This window comes from Brachycentrus maculatus, unplaced genomic scaffold (assembly GCF_059751285.1).
Source record: "Brachycentrus maculatus isolate JH-2025_06_01 unplaced genomic scaffold, ASM5975128v1 h1tg000229l, whole genome shotgun sequence".
Classification (NCBI taxonomy): domain Eukaryota; kingdom Metazoa; phylum Arthropoda; class Insecta; order Trichoptera; family Brachycentridae; genus Brachycentrus; species Brachycentrus maculatus.
Window position 1 is genome coordinate 625806 of NW_028280980.1, and position 20204 is coordinate 646009.

Here is a 20204-nt window from a genome sequence, read left to right on the forward strand (position 1 = left end):
ATACACAGGAGCTGCCTTATATTGATAGATACTCCTAATGCCCTGGCATTTATTTGAATTTCTCGAAAGAAATACTTTCCTCCTCGCTTTATTTTACTGAAATGAAGACAAATGTGGGGCAATCTAGTTGAGCCAAGTCAGGTGGCACCTTTTGGCACTAATCCGGTAGTGCTACACTTTCCGTAGCCAATTACCCCTCAAGATGAACTCATGCCAGCATTACTTGTGACGTCATGCTTTGTCTAATGTCACTCTCGAACCCAGATCGAATTTGGAGGGGTGAAGGCATTTAACATTTTGAAAATGAAATGCGGGAAAAATATAAATAAGGAATAAAGTATTAAAAAAAAAATTGAAAGATTGTTTTCATTTTTCATTATTGTGTATGTGGGAGTAGTGTAAAAACAAAAATTGAATAAATAAAAATTTAGTTAAATATTAAAATCAAACACTGAATTTCAGAGTGTACTAAATTGTATTTTATTAGTAAAAACACATAAAAATTTTAAATAATCAAATCGCGCTTTAAATAATAAAAAAAAAAACAATTAAGTAAACTGTAAAAATCAGTGTTAGATTCTTATATTTAACAAAATAAATTAAAATGGAGTACTACAAATTAAACGCCAAATCAATAAACAATCACCATTTTATTTTAATACTTATCGTTCTAAAAGTCGGACGGAGTCGTATGTCTTTGGTTATATGTACATACTATCATAAACATATTATATTTTTTTTACTAGTTCTTGAATTTTGCGCGAATTTTTGTTAATTAGAAAAATTAAAAAAATAAGAAAAGCTGATATGTAGAAAAAAATTCAAATGGGGAGATGCATGATTGCGAAAGAGGCGAAGATTGTATACAAATTGTTTGACAGATTGGTGTGGCGTTCTATTTTCTCTGCCTACCCCTGCGGAAGTGGGGTGATGATTAGTTTTAAGCTTTATGTCTTGAATGCTTAATTTTATTTAAAGTAAATCAATAAAATTATTTGTATTTGAGTAAATGACGGGTATTTCAATTGTTTATTGAAAAAATTTGAAAAAATCGTCATTTTGAAAAAAAAAGTTTCTAATAAATTAATTTTATTTTTAAATTGCCACGTAATATCGCTTAATAAGCACTAATACATATTATTGACGTCAGATGGTCAATGGCAGCGTGGCCGAGCGGTCTAAGGCGCTGGTTTTAGGCACCAGTCCGAAAGGGCGTGGGTTCGAATCCCACCGCTGTCAATACATTTTTGTTTTTATTACACTTTTTTGCAAAAATAAATTATTCAAATTCATGTATGTTTAAAATTTATTGTATATGTCAACTCATTAGGTGTTCAAAATATTTTTTCTACAGTACCTCAGAAATGTTTTGAAAAACATTATGAAATAAAATGAATATTTATTGCTAACCTTACATATTTTGTAAAATGGAAACAAAAATTTCTTTAGAAATTAACAAAAAGACTAGGTCCCACCGAGATTTGAACTCGGATCGCTGGATTCAGAGTCCAGAGTGCTAACCATTACACCATGGAACCTGCTGGGGGCGCGTTGAAAATTACTCTTTATAAACTATTTAACTTTATTTTCAGAGAAAACTTCGAAATTTCAATGATAATACTACCTACATGACTTTTCTCGAAAGATAATGTAACTTGATTCGTCAATAGGTTCCCTATCTTCACTATTTCGCGGTTCGTTTTGGTATCTTCGTAGCTTTAGAAAATGTATGTTAATTTACACTTTGCTTTCAAAAAAAATATAGATTTACTTTCAAATGAATCGGTAATTTTCAAATTCGTGGTATATTTGGTGTAATGGGCCACCGACTGAAAAAGTAAGGCTTCGGAGCCTGGTGGGGATGTAGCTCAGTGGTAGAGCGTTCGCTTTGCATGTGAAAGGCCCCGGGTTCGATCCCCGGCATCTCCAAATTTTTTTTATTGTTGAAAAACGAGTTACTTCGAAAATATACACCAATCTGTCTTTCCAAACATTCTTCGATCCTTCCACATTCGTGCATATCCTCATACATACCCGTCCGTTATTCCGACTCCTAACCTAAAAAAAAGATTTTTTTTATATGAACAAGAAAAGTGAAATTTAAAAATATAATAATTAGTATATTGCACATTTTGTTTGTTGGTCTGCCTTATTCGTAGTGTTAAAATATTTTTTTACGCAACATTTATAGTTTCTAACAGTAGATAATAGATGTCACTAGTGTAAGCATTTTCTACTACAATCAATCTGGGTAACGTGAATTTCCTGAGTGAAATTGAATAAATCTTAAAACATTAAAACAAAAAAATGTTTTCAATTACTTTTTGGTATGCTTTTCAAAAAACATTAGATGCAGGTCTTGTTTTTACTTAAAAAATATAGAATTTATTGATTCAATGATAGTCTATAACATGTTTAAACATAAAATTTTATTAGGATTTACGTGTTCAATATTGACAGATTTATCTGAAAAGTAATTTTCAGTCATTTTAAAATGTAAGTCCTAATGAGTTAAAATTATTTGAACCGATCCAAAAGTTATATTCAGTTTTTTTGAGTTATCCGGAAAATTCAGTGTTCAGGAATACCATATATCAAGGTGTACAATTTTTAACTCACAATTAGTTCCGAATGACCGGTCGAAAAGCGGGTTTTTTACTATACAAAATGAATGACCCCCAAGAAATGTCGGTAATAAACTCTATTTAAAAAAAAGTGATTGATAAAATTTTATTTGTTGTGTAAAAAACTCATAGTATTATTTGCGATTTTATATCAGCATGATATACCTTATAATATGTGTCATTTTATTTATGTATGAATTTTATGATAAAACTGTTTATATTTTTATTGCAGTGGTGGCGCTATCATTAAAACATAATAATTGGTACACAAATAAAATAAATGACTTCTTCAATTATTTATTGTTGCATATTCAGTTCCCCGTTGGATTTTGGCATGGCCGTCGCGAAAGTAGTAGTTCGTGTAGTGTTTTCGTAATATTATATTGTTTAATTATATAAACGGATTTATATAATGCATTTTTAAGTTATTAATAGTTATTTAATATTTCTGTGTTGTCGTGACTGCAAAATAAATAAATATGCATAAGTTTAAGAGGGAAGAAAGTGAACATCACTACCGCCGGTACAGTGATACTGATTATTCCGGAATTTTATACGATGAGCAATCTTCGTCTAGGTCGTCTAGCTTGGATTTGGAAGACCTGGACCAAGCCAGTGGAATACCAGATAGGCGAAGGTCCACCGAATCTGAAATGCCGATCCAAAACCGTTACTCGAGCAAATATAAGAGAGAGAAATTCAAAAACAAATTTCACGGCGGAAGCTTCAATTACGATTCTGGAGTCATAGTAGAATCGGACTTTGAAAAGGACAACGGTTTTGAACGAGATTTTGGGGACCATTATTCTAGCAAGTCGGACGTTTGTTTGTCGTTGGATGAGTTGAACTTGAGTGAGTCGGGTTGCGGGTTCGAACAGACTAAGCCAAGATCTCGTTCTGAAGTGTTTTCTAATTATTTCGCGAGTGAAGGAGGCGTTCGTAGGAAAAGGAGAAGAACTTGGAGTGAAAAATCCACGCAGACTCCGCCGCTGGAACAAGTGCTGCTAGAGATGAGAATGGAAAGAGATCTTAAAGGTGAGTAAAAGGATTTTAGATAATAAAAGATGGACCTTGGGAAAATAAGAGAGGCGTCGGAAGACCTCTAAAAGGTTGGTCCGACGTCATAGCCGCGTGGGGGGTAAAAATTGGCTGCAAGCAGCAACCGACTGAAATAAATGTAAGGATCTGGAAGAAGCCTATATCCAGCAGTGGAGGACGGTAAATTAATAAGAGAAAAGTGAATAAATAAAATGAAAAAATATTTTAAGTGCAGTGTTTTGTCTCCTGTTCTTGTCTCCTGTTTTTATAATATACCAGAACTTCGTGTATTTATGTTTAAAGTCACCGATATATTTTGTACATGGATGCAATACTACGACTAATACGACTACTATCGCGGCATTTCACAGTAGGGCAGGCAGAGAGGATGGAACGCCACTTTCGTCTGTCCTGGCATACATTCCACGCTTCCTCTACATCCATACATCTAGTCATATATGCCCTTCAGTTGCGTAGAATTATTACACGACCATATTTTAAGTTCTGATTGATTTGGTAGTGCGAAAACCTTTTTGGCCATCCTCGTTTTGTCCTCCCATTCAAATTTGCCAGATACAGAAAACTGTCGTTTTGCGCCGGTTCGATTTACGCCGAATCACAATTACGCCGGTTGGTGGCGGCCGTGGCATTCCCTGGTTCGACCGACACCAGTGGGATTCACCGGTTCGGCCAACACCAAAACGCCGCGATTTTAATAGCAGCAACATTTTTACACGTTGTTTTATTATATTACCGTGTGCGCGAGCAGGCTATTGCGTAAGTGAAATTGTTTTGAAATTCTATAAAAAATATTTTTTGCCTACTGTGCTTAAGTTTTGTTACCAAAATAAATTTGCAAAGAGGATGGGGAAAAAATGTAAAAACTCTAAAAACGGCCTCGAAACTAGTATTCTTTCTTTCATAGAAAGGTTGACAGATCTGATGACCTCTGTGATTCTGCAAGAAAGGGACCACCAACAAAAACAAATTAAATGGAAGTTTTTAAAAAAAAAAAAGTGTGAGAGTTTAATTTCGTATCGATGAACTGGTGAGTTGGTATTTTTTTTTTTAAATCATTGATTATATCACGAGATTATTTATTTTGTAAACGAATTTAAACTTCATTTGTTAAACACCTTTTTAAAATTTATTTTATATGCAGGCTATGTAATAAATAAAAATGGTGTATTTTAACATACAATTTTGACACGGAACCTAAACTTATATCGCCCATTATATTTGTGTTAATTTTACGCCGATTTTTTTACGCGCCACTTAGAGAAGGTGAAAACCCTCATCCTTTGGGTACATTACTGAGACATTACACAACATTTGTGATTTGCGTGATTAATGGCAATATCGTAGTCATACAGGAGAAAGTGACCAAGTGCACTGTTTTACAAAAACGTGATCATTGACTATTTGATGTCTTACTAGCTTAATATTGCCCGGAAAAAATCCCAAAGCATTTTAAACTTGGAAGTATAATACATTGACTTGTTAAAAATGACTAACTGCATTCGTGTTTATTAATTTTTTTCCAAGCAAAAGTGACTTAAATGGCCCTCCTGAACATTTTACGTTTTGGTAGTTGGTCACTTTCTCCTGTACGACTACGATATGAGAGTTGACCTCAAATTTACAAGGGTACATTGAGACCCGAAAAAATATATATCCTACACAATATTATTTTGTCATTGGCATATCGATTTTTAATTTGAATGGAAAAAATACGTACAAACGTAAGTTTGTTTATGAAATTACTTTATACTTGCGTGAATCTCTCCCTCGTTTCGTCACCCTTTCAATGTGTCGTCCGGTAAAGTAAATTCAAATTTGGTCACCCCAGCAGTAAAGAAATTTGAGGAAATTGGGGATATTGCCACTTTGTGGTATTCTATTAATATTCAATTGGAAGTGTGGTCATCCTCAAAGGAGATTTGGAAAACCCTTTTATTTATTTTTTCACACCTAAGTTTAGTTTGCAAATTGAAAAGGGGAAGATTTAGATTTCCGCTCTGTTGGCATGGAAACAAGCCAATTTGATTTTTTTTCAATACGATCGTGATTTGAAAATCAAGAGTGGTTGGTACGTACCTAGCTACATAATGTTATTTCTTTTTCTTTGACCACTATTCGTAATAAAATGGTGCATAGGGCACCGGATTGATTTAACGTGTTCGTTGATTTTTTTATGTTCTAGCACTATCCACCCTCTGATCTCTGATTGCAAATAGTAGTACTGTATAAGGTATAAAATGTTTTGACCAATATCACTAGTCTGTTTTTGGTTGGTTGGAAGATATTACTTTTTAGAAATGTACATACTTATTTCTTTTTTGTACATGAAATTTAAATAAACAAATTTTACAATATTTGAAACAAATTGCATTCATGTTTGAATTCACGGCAGCGTCTGTGGTTAAAATAATTTTAAAATTTTATTTAAACAACAAAAATATGCTCATTTTAAACATTCGGTAGGTCTATTGTATATAAGAAGCAACAGATTTGAAATTTTCATGAATTATGCAATTATTTGCAATTTCGAAATTTCTTTTAAAAAAATGCAAGGCACTCTAAGACAAAAATGTTTAGTCCTCTAATGATGATTTTACATACGCAATCTATCACACGAATGCAAAGAGTACTAATTTCCACACGCGTAAATTTTCTTCTGATATTTAATATTGCATTATTTACCACGCGTGTTAATCTTCAGACACCCCCATATTTTTTATGGTTTATGTAACAAGAAAATCATTGTTCGCATTTTACCAATCGTCCCCCTTACCTATGTTATGTCTCATACTTCCATATTCCTCTATGAAGGGCCCTTCACGCCGCCTCTCGGATAATGCAATCTCTTTGATAAGATCTTTATATACCTCCGGGCAAACGAAAAAGGTCTAAGTGCTGCTGAAAATCAAGCGCATACGACATTTTGTGTCTTGTGCATTCCCCCTTTTCTATTCTGGCTAGAAACAGGCATGAAGTATCGAGTAGAAATCGGTCCGTTTGCTATCCGAGATTCGAACCACTTTGTTGGGGCGACGCGCCCGCATATTCATTGTGTGTACACAAACGCGTGTTCCATATTCGTCTCCCTGACTGGTTTGATTCCTCGCTAGTTTTTTTTTCAGTTTGGTACTTCGGTCACGTGGCGCTATTGTGCATCCGAGTTTGGTACGCTGGACATCTTTTGATTAATTATATGAAAAAATATGTTAATGCGTTGATTGTTTTTTTACTGTTTTTAAAACATGAGGGTGTGAACATTTTGTAGTAAACATTTTAGATCAAAACATATTTTTTTGTGGCGGTGTGTTTGATTGATTAATTTTAATAGGGGTGAAATAATTCCGGAGGGTTTTATGTAATTGTATCGATTTTTTAAAGGAATGTATTACATCCTTTGGCCCCTATCCTTAACCAAGTGGTGCATAGGGCACCGCATTCAATCAACACGATGATAATCTGATCGCGTTTATATGAATGCTAGGTAAAAATAATAATTTATATAGCGCCATTTTCGTGAAATACTATTGTACTTCAAGTCCTGCGCTGTGAATAAATTGGGGAAAATAAGATCATGGAAATGATTTAGCAAGTAAATGTGTGTTTTAGTATTTTTCTAACGATCATCTCACCCTCATGGTTTCTAACTACTGGTGGAAGAGCATCCCATGCCATCACCCGCAACAGCAAAGGCACACTAGAAAAATTTAGAGCGCTGGTTACGAGCTGGTAAGATCACTATATTCATGTTAGTTATTGTAGCCGATCGAAGAGTGTGGCGTCTATCAGCCAATTCGTCTGGAATGTACAGCTCTTTTAGTTACTTTGGAGACGTTTATAATCTACCCTTTCAGGAAAGCGTAACCGGCAGAGTTAGTGAAGTCATGTGCTTTAGATTTAAACATAAAGAAGTGGGATATGCTTGATGGGATACATATAACGTATGTGAAGGAGCTCAAGGTGAGTGATATTTTTTATATATGCGAAGGGAAATGAAGAAGAAATATTACGTAGGAAAAGAAAATATGGTATTATACCTGTAATCGTACTTGCTTGTGTAAGTTGTAAAATTTATACGAGTCCCTAAGATATGTATTACGTTCTATTGTATAATATCAGTCAATGGAAAAATTAATCGTATTTTATTTTCCGATGACAAATCGTCTTCGTGGATTTCTGGGCGACATTTTTCGCCTAATCATTTGTCATTTCGGCGACAGTCGCTAGGTCGAGGTGGCCAAGAAAAATGGAAAAATCCACTCTAATTTATCGTTTTTTGCCGCACGCTCCAGAGTATTCGATCCAATCTCGCAGAATCAGATTAAATGTCTTCGGATTCGCGACTCGTATGATATTCATCCATCATCGTCTATTAAAATTAATTTCTCCCATAAGAACAATAGATCCTATGGAAATAATTTCTCCAAAGAACAATAGATCCTTGGAATAACGCTTGTAGTATGTATCTAGAAGATTTTTTTTGGTATCAGATCAAAGAATAACTTTCATTCTTTAATGTGTTTTTTTTTTTAAATTTATTTTATTTGCAAATTTTAGTTACATAAATACATTTACTATAATAAGTGACAAAAAAACAGGTTTTGTAACAATCCTTTTACAAAATTTCACATATCGCTCACTCCTTTCAACAACGTCATATAGCAAAAAACTTGATTTTTTAAAAGATCGTTTTTAAAGTTTAAAAATGTAATAAAATGTATTAAAAATAAATATCAAGCCATTTATTGAACTTTTTACAATGCAACACATATTTTTAGGTAAAACCTGAACGTTATTTCTCATTTAAAAAATAATTAAACAATACCTTTTGTTCAAAATGCAAAAACAACTTTTTCTGCCCTGTAGCGGGTAAATATTAAGTTAAAAATATGCCGCTTTTGCTGGGATATAGTACATTTTCTGGGCATTCCGAAAACATGCACAACTGAAAATTGACGATTTTTGATGTATGACGTTGTTGAAAGGGTGAGCGATATGTCATTAAATATAAATACCTTGAAGAGGGGCGGGAGTGAGGAAAAGGGGAAAAGGGAAAAATCAAAGCTCAAGTCCAAGACAAATTAGAGAAAAAAAATGATTTTATGTTTTTTATCAACATAAATTCTAAATAAATCTCGAATTCGTTCATAATTAGTATTTTTTCTGTTGCAATAATTTTATAAGGTTATTTGTAGTTAACTTAAATTAAAGCACTCCAATCCTGTTGCGTTAACCGCTTTCTTAAATTATACTAATTATATTAGAAATGTAAGTGTTACCTCATTTTTTCTGGTCTTGATCGTGAGGATGAGGAGATGCATGAATGTGGAAGAGGCGAAGATTGGATGCGAAGACAGTGTGGCGTGGTGTTCTATTATCTCTGCCTACCCCTGCGGAGAAGCGGCGTTATGGTTAATTTATGTCAGTTTTATTTTTTAAGTTTATAATATATGCATACATGCACGTTATATCTTCATTCTCGGAAGAAATATTTTCAATTCATTTATCATATCTTGTAATCTACCATTCATGAATAAACCACCCTTCTGATAAAAAAAAAACATAATAAAAACTGGCGTTCTTCTCCACATCAAAGATTTTTTTGATGTCATTGTTTCACGAATCCGTTTCCGTATTTCCCAGTCTCAATTTTCCGGCTTTCAATTTTTCCAATTGAAAATTTAATACCAAATAACAAAAAGGGATCTATGTATACGTCATAGAGAGGCAGTTCATTGTGTACGTTGGAACATTTTATTAAAAATTTTGGGAGCTTATTATCTAAATTGATATTGCGAATTTGAAAGGTAATAAATGTAATTTTTATCACAATGCATAAAACGAAACCAGAAGTGGGAAACCGTTCTTAAAAAAATAAATATTTATTATTTATTTGTTTTAATTTTTATTTCATCATACGTATAGTTAAAAACTACAATCGTTTACCCTCACTGAGTTTTCTAGTGCAAAGGAGAACATTTTACAATTTTTATTTGTAAAATTATATGAAAGAAAATATTTATGAAATGCAACCAAATACGTATGTCCGAGCGATGCGATCTATTTAAAATCTACCCACGTCCAATATCCATTTATGAATAGCTCTTTTATATTTAGTTTATATTTTAAATGACTTTATGGATAATGGTAGCAGGTTTTACAACTTTATTGAATAACTATCAAGTTCTTTTGACCAAAAGAGGTATGTTTTAGGTTTTTTTGTTTTTTCTGGTTTTTAATCTCGTAGTTCTATGTACGTTACCATAAAGTGTGTTAGTTGTGATTTATGTGCTTTGCTGGGAGGTGTTATTTTGTGTTATGTGAGAGTAATTCTTATATATATATATATATATATATATATTTTTTTTTTTTATTTATATATATTTATATATATATATATATATATATATATATATACATATATATATATATATATATATATATATATATATATATATATATATATATATATATATATATATATAATTTTATTTTTTAAATAACATAACTTTGTAGGTATTATTGAATTTTAAACAATCCCTCGAATTTGCGGTATGTCATTTTATGCATTGAACTACCATAAAAGTCTGATTTTAATTCATTATCAATTAATAGATAAAGAAGTCTACTGGTATTGTGAATATCGAACATTTTGAGTGTGTCCAAATACTTGTTCACAAAATCTGGATTATCTCCAATTACAGGAGTTATTTTCATATTATTTTGATATCTCATCAAAGATGAAGAAGAATATGGAAGTCTGGGCATTTACGGGGCTTACGACCGTCATAGGCTGGTTTGAGTGATCACTTTACACACGTGTAACATTCACCAATTCTACCCATTATGGACAACCACACTACTCAAATTCTTGGAAGTTCTATATATATGAACCAATTTAGAAACCTTGTTCATGAATCACTAGAACTTCACTAGAGACATCTATTGGTGAGATGTAAAGAAGCTTTTTATTAAGCAGAAACTCTTATATTAGTATGTGAGATCCAGAAAATCAAAATGCCCAGACTTCCATATTCTTCTTCATCTTTGATGAGATATCAAAATAATATGAAAATAACTCCTGTAATTGGAGATAATCCAGATTTTGTGAACAAGTATTTGGACACACTCAAAATGTTGTAAATAAATTATCTGGTCAAATTATAAGCTTAATAATAAAAATGAAAATGGTATTTTCTGGCGTTTCTCATGTGTGTGATTATAATCCAGGATTCGGATCTCACATACTAATATAAGAGTTTCTGCTTAATAAAAAGCTTCTTTACATCTCACCAATAGATGTCTCTAGTGAAGTTCTAGTGATTCATGAACAAGGTTTCTAAATTGGTTCATATATATAGAACTTCCAAGAATTTGAGTAGTGTGGTTGTCCATAATGGGTAGAATTGGTGAATGTTACACGTGTGTAAAGTGATCACTCAAACCAGCCTATGACGGTCGTAAGCCCCGTAAATGCCCAGACTTCCATATTCTTCTTCATCTTTGATGAGATATCAAAATAATGTGAATATCGAAGTCTGGGTGTTTTCAGGTCGTAAGGATCTGTTTTTGTCTATTTTTCTATTCCAATAGACTTCTTCGTGCATACTGGGAGAACAATAAAGATCGTTAGAGATTGTGGTGTTGGAGAAAAATACAAATAATTAGATGGATAGAAAAATGACAAAATATGAGATTTTAAAAAATGTAAATGAAAAAAAGACATCATTGAAATCAATGGAAAACAGATAAGATGAAAGACGATAGGATATATCCTGTGACACAAAGACTTTATTATTACTATATAAGAGAGAACTAGAAGGAAATATGGAAGGTTGAAGATCAAGAAAGAGCTTTGTAGAGAAGTTTAAAGAGAAGGCAGGGATCGTGTGATATTAAGATGCCTTTCAGTATTCGAATTTGGTTAGATTTCTACTACAGAAGTAAGTCTCGAAGAGTGTAAATATTGGGACCACGTTTAAAAAAAATGTTTATTCATATGTAATCCGAATCAGACAAGTGGAATGAGCTAAAGGTAAACCATTATTTTTCCGCAAAGTGAGCAACCCTAACGGGGGTATTTTTTCATTTCGTATCCGGTTCATTAGAATTTTCCCGCCATAACTCGCATTGTGATCGGAGATCAAAGGGAGACCTCCTTCTCACTCCTGATCCCCCGGTAGCTACCTACTTCCGATCAACTCAGCCGGGAGTTTATATTCATCTTCCGGGAGGAGATCCAGGTTCGAGGCTGCAATGTGAAAACTGAAAAGAACCGCCGTCAAAGGTTTCCTCAAGGGATGTCGTTTGTCGCGAGAAATAATTATTTTAATGTTTTCATTAATCTGCCATAAAGGGTTGCTACATTATTTAAGGTCCAATACATGATAAATTCCAACTGAATTACTTTAAACCCTGGTTAAATTTAACGTAATTGAATTATTTTTTTTAAACCCCGTTTTTGTATTGAAAAAATTAGTTTTTCTGCGAAACAAATGTATGGTTTTCAAAAAGGTTTATTCAAAGGTAAAAAGTTTAAAAATTAAAGAAATATTTTTTCTATATTTATGTATAATCCTTTCTTAATTTTTTTAAAAACATGTATTCTAAAAATAATATTGTGCGCGGAGACGCGTATGGCCCCTCGCGCGGCCGATGGCTTAATGAATTGAATGTTTGCGAATTCCCCCTTAAGGAACTAGAAATCCATTTAACGACTTGTTTATTGGATAAAACAAACTACAATATTTATTTTTAAAAAACCTTTTTGGTTTTTGTTAATATATAAAGACAAATGAAGAAATTTGTTAAGGTGTGAATAAGGCATCCCAGGTATTTACAAGAGTTACGGTTAGTTTAAGTGTCCTTGGCTGGTTTAAGTGATATCCCATCTCAAAAAACTTAATAATTTACATTGCGATATCAATAAAAATCTTGGTATGAATGAATGTCTCATAAGGGTGTGAAATTTGCGTTATTGAACGAATATTTGAACCCACTGAAAATATTGAAAATAAAACCCTTACTTATTAATCTACAAAAAATGTACATAAAAAAAATTAAATTATTAATTTATTAAATTGTCATATCAAACACAAAAAAGCCATCTCATTTATATTTTAATTTTTTTCTTTGCTTATTATATTTCAGTAAAAAAGTTTTTTACGCTTTGCGTAACGGTTCGATCAGCCCTGTTTTTCATCCCCTAACTTAGTGGAACTTCTTTTTGAATTGCAGTTAAATCCCCGTAAATAAGAAGGCTTATATCACCAATAAATGAACCTCCTTACCCACAAATCTGTAATTATTTTTCTATAATACTTTCTGCATACATTATCTCCAAATTTATGCGCATCAGTAAGTAAAATGGGAATATTGAATTTAAAATGTAATCTAAAATCACTAAAATACTTGTGAATTGGCGTATAGTAAGTACCTACCTATGAAAATATAAGTATCATGTATGCAAATATATTAATGTAGGTACAGGTGATGATAGTGATGATGAATTTATCAAACATAAAAAAAATACTTGGCATGATCAAGTATTTTAGATACGTAGGTTAATAATAATTAGCGTGTATGTATGAAAAGAGTATAAATGTGGAAGAGGCGAAGATTGGGTGCAAAGGCAGATTGATGTGGCGTTTTTTTTTTATCCCTGCCTACCCCTGCGGAGAAGCGGCGTTATGGTTAGTAAGTTAGTTTTTACTACAAAAAAATAAAAACCTAGTGTGAAGCTGGATTAAAAACGATATGTAGATAAGTTAAAACCAGATATGTTCAAACTATTTCTAAACTACGACATTTATAACACTCTCCTTGTCATTCATCGTTCATTTTTATTTTATTAAAATCTCAACTTCACGACTACCGGCTTCGGAATCACCATTCCATCATCAGGTCAACTATAGACTATAGAGAACGATGGATGGAGAGTGTTAAATTACCATACCGCAAAGTTAACAATGCTTTAAATAAAACATATTACCGTTTTTCTTTCTTTATGTTTTACTTAGCAAATGCCATTTTTTCTCTTTAGACTTGGCTCCACATACGGTGTTTGAAAATTATGCTGAATGCATCGAAACACGTGTCACAATAGATTAAATTAAAAATGGATAGATTTTACCTCAAAGTGACTGCCGAATCAATTCATAATAATAAATAAAATAAAAATTACATTTATTATTTCATTTATTATGTCCGCCTCCGTAGTGTAATGGTCAGCACGCTCGGCTACCGTACTGGAGGTCCCGGGTTCGATTCCCAAGGGGGGTAAAATAAATATAAGTGATTTTTCACTGTAATATTTATTTAATATTATATATATAACCCTGGACTGGTACCTGAAGCGGAGGTCTGATCACCTTTCCTTCATGTGTAAACGATCAAGATAACACTACGTTTATATGACGCAGTGCCCTATGCACCATTGGGTGCGGATAAGGGTTTTATTATTATTTTTATTTCAAAACCAAGTGAAATTTACTGACTTCTGGCTTACTTTAGATACCGATTTCATAATTTCAGCACATATACTTAAAATAAAACGACCATTCTTGCCAAGATATTTAATTTATTTGAAAATCCCTTTCTTTATTACAAATGACATGTGGCCTAAAATTGACAACACAAAAGATAAGTAATCACTCTCTCGTGTCGGTAGTAAAAATATTTTCCCTTTTTCAATATGGATGTGTTATTGCGTAGAAATTATCTGTCAATATATTATGTTAAAATTGAAGCGCGAACCCTTCCAGAACTATCAAATGCCATTTCAATTTGAAATTATTCTAAATTCGAACACAGGAATTGCTGGCACGCGAAAAAACAACGCCCACTTTTAAAGTGACGTCATAAAAGTTATAATGGATTGCGAAAAATACAATAATTTGATTTCGTCTGATTAGTTACAATTTTAGCCGACAGAGTGCACATGGGTGGGTTTTACAAGTGTGAAAATTTGGCATTTTGATAAACAATTTTGACACTAACGATCAAGCGCGTAAAGGATATTTTTGGTTACACATGTTATAGAATTTTAACCCTTCCTTACATCACGCATTTTAAACCTCATCTCTTACGCTAAATAAATTTTCGGTAGGGAATTGTATTCATTTGAACCCTTTCAGATACCATTATTTGAATTTGAACTTGATTTGAGGTGTACAGATTTCACATTCTCTTATTTTAATTCAATTTTGTGAACCACGAGTGTGGCAACATTTAATGGATTGGAGTAGGTACCCACTACGTGGGGTTGGCAGCTGCGGATTTTGTTTTAAAATTATTTTTCAATTCATCAGATACAAATAAAATATTCTCGTGTTCAGAAAATAAATAAATAAATATTTATTCGCAATATTATTAATATTTAAATCATTTACTTTGGTAAATCATTTTTACTTTTATATATTTTACAAAAATGTTGAGTAATGTAGTGATTGTCCTGACGAAGAGACCGGTATGTCTCGAAACCGGTAGAGAAAAAAACCTCGGTGAGTAGTTATGTACTAATATAACAATTTTGTAAAAAAAACATAAAAGTAAAAATAAATATTTTTTTGAAGAAAAGTCAAGTGTATTATAAAAATGAATCATTGCGAAATTACAATAATTTTGTTGTAGATGCATACGTCAGAAGGTATATATGAACAGTGAGGTACGACGTGTGTTTTAAGTAATATTTGTTGTTTTAACAAATTAATAACAAAATCCAGAAATTCAATAGATGCATTTTTTTTCTCGTTATCTCCAAAATATTGAATTACGGATATATATCTCATATTTTATATATTAATCACAAACCATTTATATCAGTAATACCAATTGAAGCATCAATCAATGACGGTGTAAATATTGAATAAACATAATATTTTTTACGCAAATTTTGTATTCTTGTATTTCTTTTCATATGCTTTCTCTCTCTGTCTCTCACATTCAATCCCTCTTATTCTTCTAAAAATAAAGTTCTGTACATTTTTTTTGGTGGTACTGAATATTATATAACTGAACCAAATAGTTGTTTCCACCTTTATTTTGTTTAACAAGTGACCGGGTTTCATCGTTACCGACATTATCAGACACGTCGCACCAGTTTGATAACGAAACCCGGTGACTGGCCTAATAAAATAAAAGTGGAAAAAAACTATAAACATGTTGGTTTATTATATAAATGCATATATTTATTCCTATTATAATTTTTTATTTATGTTATTATTTAGAAAAAAAACAGTGATAGTATACAAAGGAAAGGTGGGCTTACCAAAATGATGTACAATAGCGTTATATGTTTCTTGTAGTCGACCCTTCAATTATGCAAAAAGGGCGATGTAAATATATTGAACCATTTTATTTATTGTCAATCTATTGTCAAATTAAAGTGTAAAATAACACGTGTCATGGTTTAAAAAGGGACTTCGTATGGTTTGATTACAAAGATTGTATCTTATTTTACACAAATATAATTTAAAAAAAATATATATTATTTTATAACGCGATATAATGCTGTCATTATAGGATGTACTATAACTACTACTACTTCGAAAAATATTTCAAACATTTTGTATTTTATGGAATTTCTATATTTTGTTGTATTATAAGATCCAAACAAACGAAAAGAGCGAAAGTTCTCGAAATTTTTGACAGACAAAAAGATAACTTTAATTTTGGACTACCAAAAACAATAATTAAATAAATATTTCAACGACAATATTTTTTCTACGTGCTAAAAGCGTGACGGATAATGAGCTGGTTTTCGTACTACAACTAAAGCTACAACTACTACGGCTACTTTTACTACTACTACTACTTCCACCACGCTGTTTTCGCAGGGGTAGGGAGAAAAGATGGAACGCCAAACTCGTGTGGTCCTATATGCCCTCCATATTACGTTGACTTTTGACACGACCAGATTATAGTTTCTGATTGATCTGCTGATGCCAAGTCTTTTCTAACTGTCCTCGTTTAGTTCTCCCGTTCACATTTTCCAAGTTTACTTTCTCAGTCACTTTCTTGTTATCCATTCGCTTCAAATGTCCAAACCACCCAAAAGCACTTTTCGTAATCTTTTTAACTATTCATAGTTCAGCCTTACCTTCATTTGTAATATATTAATTTTTAATTTTATCATACATGGATTATGTCATAAAATACTGGTTATATTTTCAACTTCTTTTTTAAAATTATCATAAATGTAATTTTAGCGATTGCGTACAAACGAATATAGAAATTAAAAATCATATCGTATTATTTTACACATTCATAAATGTGTGTTGCCATGTTCTGGATACTTAAAAATATAAAAATTGGGCCCCAAAAATAAAGAAACTTTATATCTTTTTCGCGGTATCGATTGCTAATACAATATATTTATTTAGCTGCTTTTATGAAAGTTTTGTTCTACGCTTATATTCCATATATATCTACCTAATGATTTAGGGGTGTTCTGAAGGGTGTAACATTCCCTTTCGGTACATAACCGACCTTACCGCCGATCTACCTATTAAAAAAATACATCGGTTACAACGAAGAGGGGTCGTCGATTTTAAAATTGAAATAAAAAAATCACAATAGACCGCGGGGTTAAATCAACCCTTTGAGGGATTTATTTATTTGATTTTAAAATCTTTTTGTTAGTTTACAAATGTGTCGCAATTATACACGCTCCTTGATCTTCCTGAATGACCGTGAGAGCAACGCTCAATATTTGGCATGTATCCTGTGTCAATGTTGCCATTTATTACTTTTAATAGCGGCCATTTTAACGTGTGCATTACACCGTTTCAAATTCAAAAACATACCTGTCAAATTTCACAAAAGCAGTTCTTAAAATTACGATCTTATAGTGTTTACGACTGATGTAATAATTGATAACGAGGAAAAAAGGAACGTTCGACAGTCAATAAAATATAATCCAGCGAATAAAGAAATAAATTTGTTTTACAAATGTTTATTGAAGTTATTGAGAGTAGGCAATCAGGCGTATTTTAACACAAGATCATTTGTCAAAAGGGAGCGTAATGGATCACTGATTATCTTTAATGGTTATTGGGAAATATTTTGACTTACGTCAGACGCCATCTGTTTTTTTCTGACTAAATGACTGAACGATTTTGTGATCCAAGTATTTAAAATCACACGATTGAGGGTTAAATTTTATAAATACGTAATTATAAATGAAATTCATTTTAGAAAATTCAGCAACAAAATATCGACACTTGTTTTATACAGTACATTTACGATTGCATTTACTTTACACAGATAACATTAAATAAGTATTTTATTATGTCGACATATCAACATAGATGGAAAATAATATGGAAGTCTAGGTATTTACAGGGCTTACGATTTCACATAGGCTCACTTAGGTAGTCACGTTATACATATGTAAAATTCACCATTCTAGCATATGAAAAACGGTGCCACTTGAGAAATTTAAGTACAATTTCCGAAATTTAAGCAATGAGGTCGTAAATCATGACGTTAGTTAGTTAGTTGTATATTTTCTTTCTCAAAATTTTGATTTTATCAAACACCGGAATGCATTTTAGTTATCAAACACCGTAATGCATTTCAAGCATCTTAAAAATGATACGGAATGCATCGAAGCACGTATCACAGCAGATTTTAAGAAATAGTGGTATTTACTAAGTAAAAATTTTATTCAAAAAAGATAGGTTTTACCACAAAGTGACTGTCGAATCAATTAATGAAATAAAAAAAATACCGTAAAAAATATTACATTTTATATTAATGAAAAAACAGTTATTTTGTGTGAAACAATAAACATTTGAAACGATCTCGTAATATAAATAAATATTTATAAAAAAAAATATTATTTAAAATAATATGTATAATATACAAAATGAACAATCAATTATTTTAAGTAAGTAGGTACCCCTTCATTTAAACGTCCTTGTCACGAATCTAGCAAATCCATCTTTGTTAGCAGCGTCTTTCTTAACTATCACACACCCAGGATTCCAATATCCTTGAGTAAAATTGGTACTGATTGGGTCGCTAAGTTTGATTTTATTAGGGGATGCGTATAGGGGTAGTACGGCGCAAGTTTGTTACCTATTTAGGAAGGGGAGACTGACGCAAAACGTTACTAACTCAATGTGACAGTTGTTCCCTTCTAAAGCAGATTAGAAACATTTTTTCCGTCTAATTTTACAGTGTTTAGTATGGGTGTATCTTTACCCCGAATTCATTTCTATTTCGTCGAATTTCACCCCAAAAAACGATATTTTAATGATGCCTTTGTTGTTGAACTTATCCTCCCTTTTAGCAGGATATAAAAATACCAACAGCAGGTTGATCTGATTTTTTTCCTAAATGGCGTATCTAAGCAACCCGGATGGATATATTGCGGGGTAAATGAAAATGTACGAATTAGGTAAATCATTTTTTTATATTTAATTATTGTACGGATTTGAACCCCCCTGAAATACTCTGAAATAATTAAACGTATTATTGATATAAGTTTATTATTATTTGTAAGCATACACCCAGTAAAAATGTATTATAGTAAATATTGCATTACTTATATTCTTTAATTTTCTCTTTTCTACCCAACATTTTAACGACTTCTTTTCTGTATGTTAAAAGTATTGTTATCATTGCGATATTGCATTATAACCCTCTCCTTATCATTCGTCGTTCACTTTGTGTAGCAACACATAAAAATTATATTTCACGACTACCGGTTACGGAATAACCATTCCATCATCAGGTCAACTATAAACTAGTTTATAGTTGACCTGATGATGGAATGGTTATTCTGAAACCAGTCGTTGTGAAGTAGAATTTTTAAGTGGTGTTGCACAAAGTTAACGATGAATGATAAGTAGAATGTGCCTAAGATTGTACTTATTTTATGATATGGTGGTGTATTAGGATTTTTAAAATTATAAATATACATGTAAATATATATATGTGTATATATATATATATATATATATATATATATATATATATATATATATATATACATATATATATATATATATATATATATATATATATATATATATATATATATATATATATATATATATATATATATATATATAATATGTTATGTTAAATTATCTTGAAGCCTATACAAGAAAAAACTAAATATTGAATAAAAATTGCAGTTTTTTTCTACTACCTGTACTTTATTTTTTTTATGGGGTTGGCCATGATTCAATGTGATACTAATAATAATTGATACCAACAGGGGGTCGGTATCCTCTTACTGCTAACACTATTAACCTTCTATTGGGAATCGCCGTTCAGGAGGACATAATGCTCCCGAAACTGAACAAACTGTCAACATTTAAGGATAATGACCGTTAGGATGTTTAGTTTTCAGCGAAAGAAGGGGTCCGAAGTAATAATGGTTCCAGTGATTAATGGTCACGTACTATTTTACGAATCGCAAGGATATGTGATATTTTAAGGGTTTTCCGATGTTATCATCAATTTGATTATGTTGATTGATATTATTGTGTACCGAGGCAAGTGATTATTTTG

At 31.8% G+C, this 20204-nt stretch overlaps 1 protein-coding gene and 3 non-coding genes across 4 annotated transcripts in view; 3 read left to right on the forward strand and 1 right to left on the reverse strand.

The window, feature by feature from the left end:
• The first annotated feature begins 1159 nt into the window (after positions 1-1159).
• TRNAL-UAG (transfer RNA leucine (anticodon UAG)) lies at positions 1160-1239 on the forward strand. The gene has a single exon. It is a non-coding gene; the product is annotated as a tRNA-Leu (tRNA).
• Positions 1240-1466: 227 nt separating this feature from the next.
• Positions 1467-1538, reverse strand: TRNAQ-CUG (transfer RNA glutamine (anticodon CUG)). Its single transcript has one exon. It is a non-coding gene; the product is annotated as a tRNA-Gln (tRNA).
• Positions 1539-1857: 319 nt separating this feature from the next.
• Positions 1858-1929, forward strand: TRNAA-UGC (transfer RNA alanine (anticodon UGC)). Its single transcript has one exon. It is a non-coding gene; the product is annotated as a tRNA-Ala (tRNA).
• Positions 1930-2927: 998 nt separating this feature from the next.
• Positions 2928-20204, forward strand: part of LOC148306725 (uncharacterized) — a 172751-nt gene continuing 155474 nt past the window's right edge. The window contains exon 1 of the mRNA XM_088264537.1: positions 2928-3659. Coding sequence (XP_088120663.1) covers positions 3104-3659 — 556 coding nt within the window. The 5' untranslated portion in view covers positions 2928-3103. The remainder of the gene's footprint in view (positions 3660-20204) is intronic.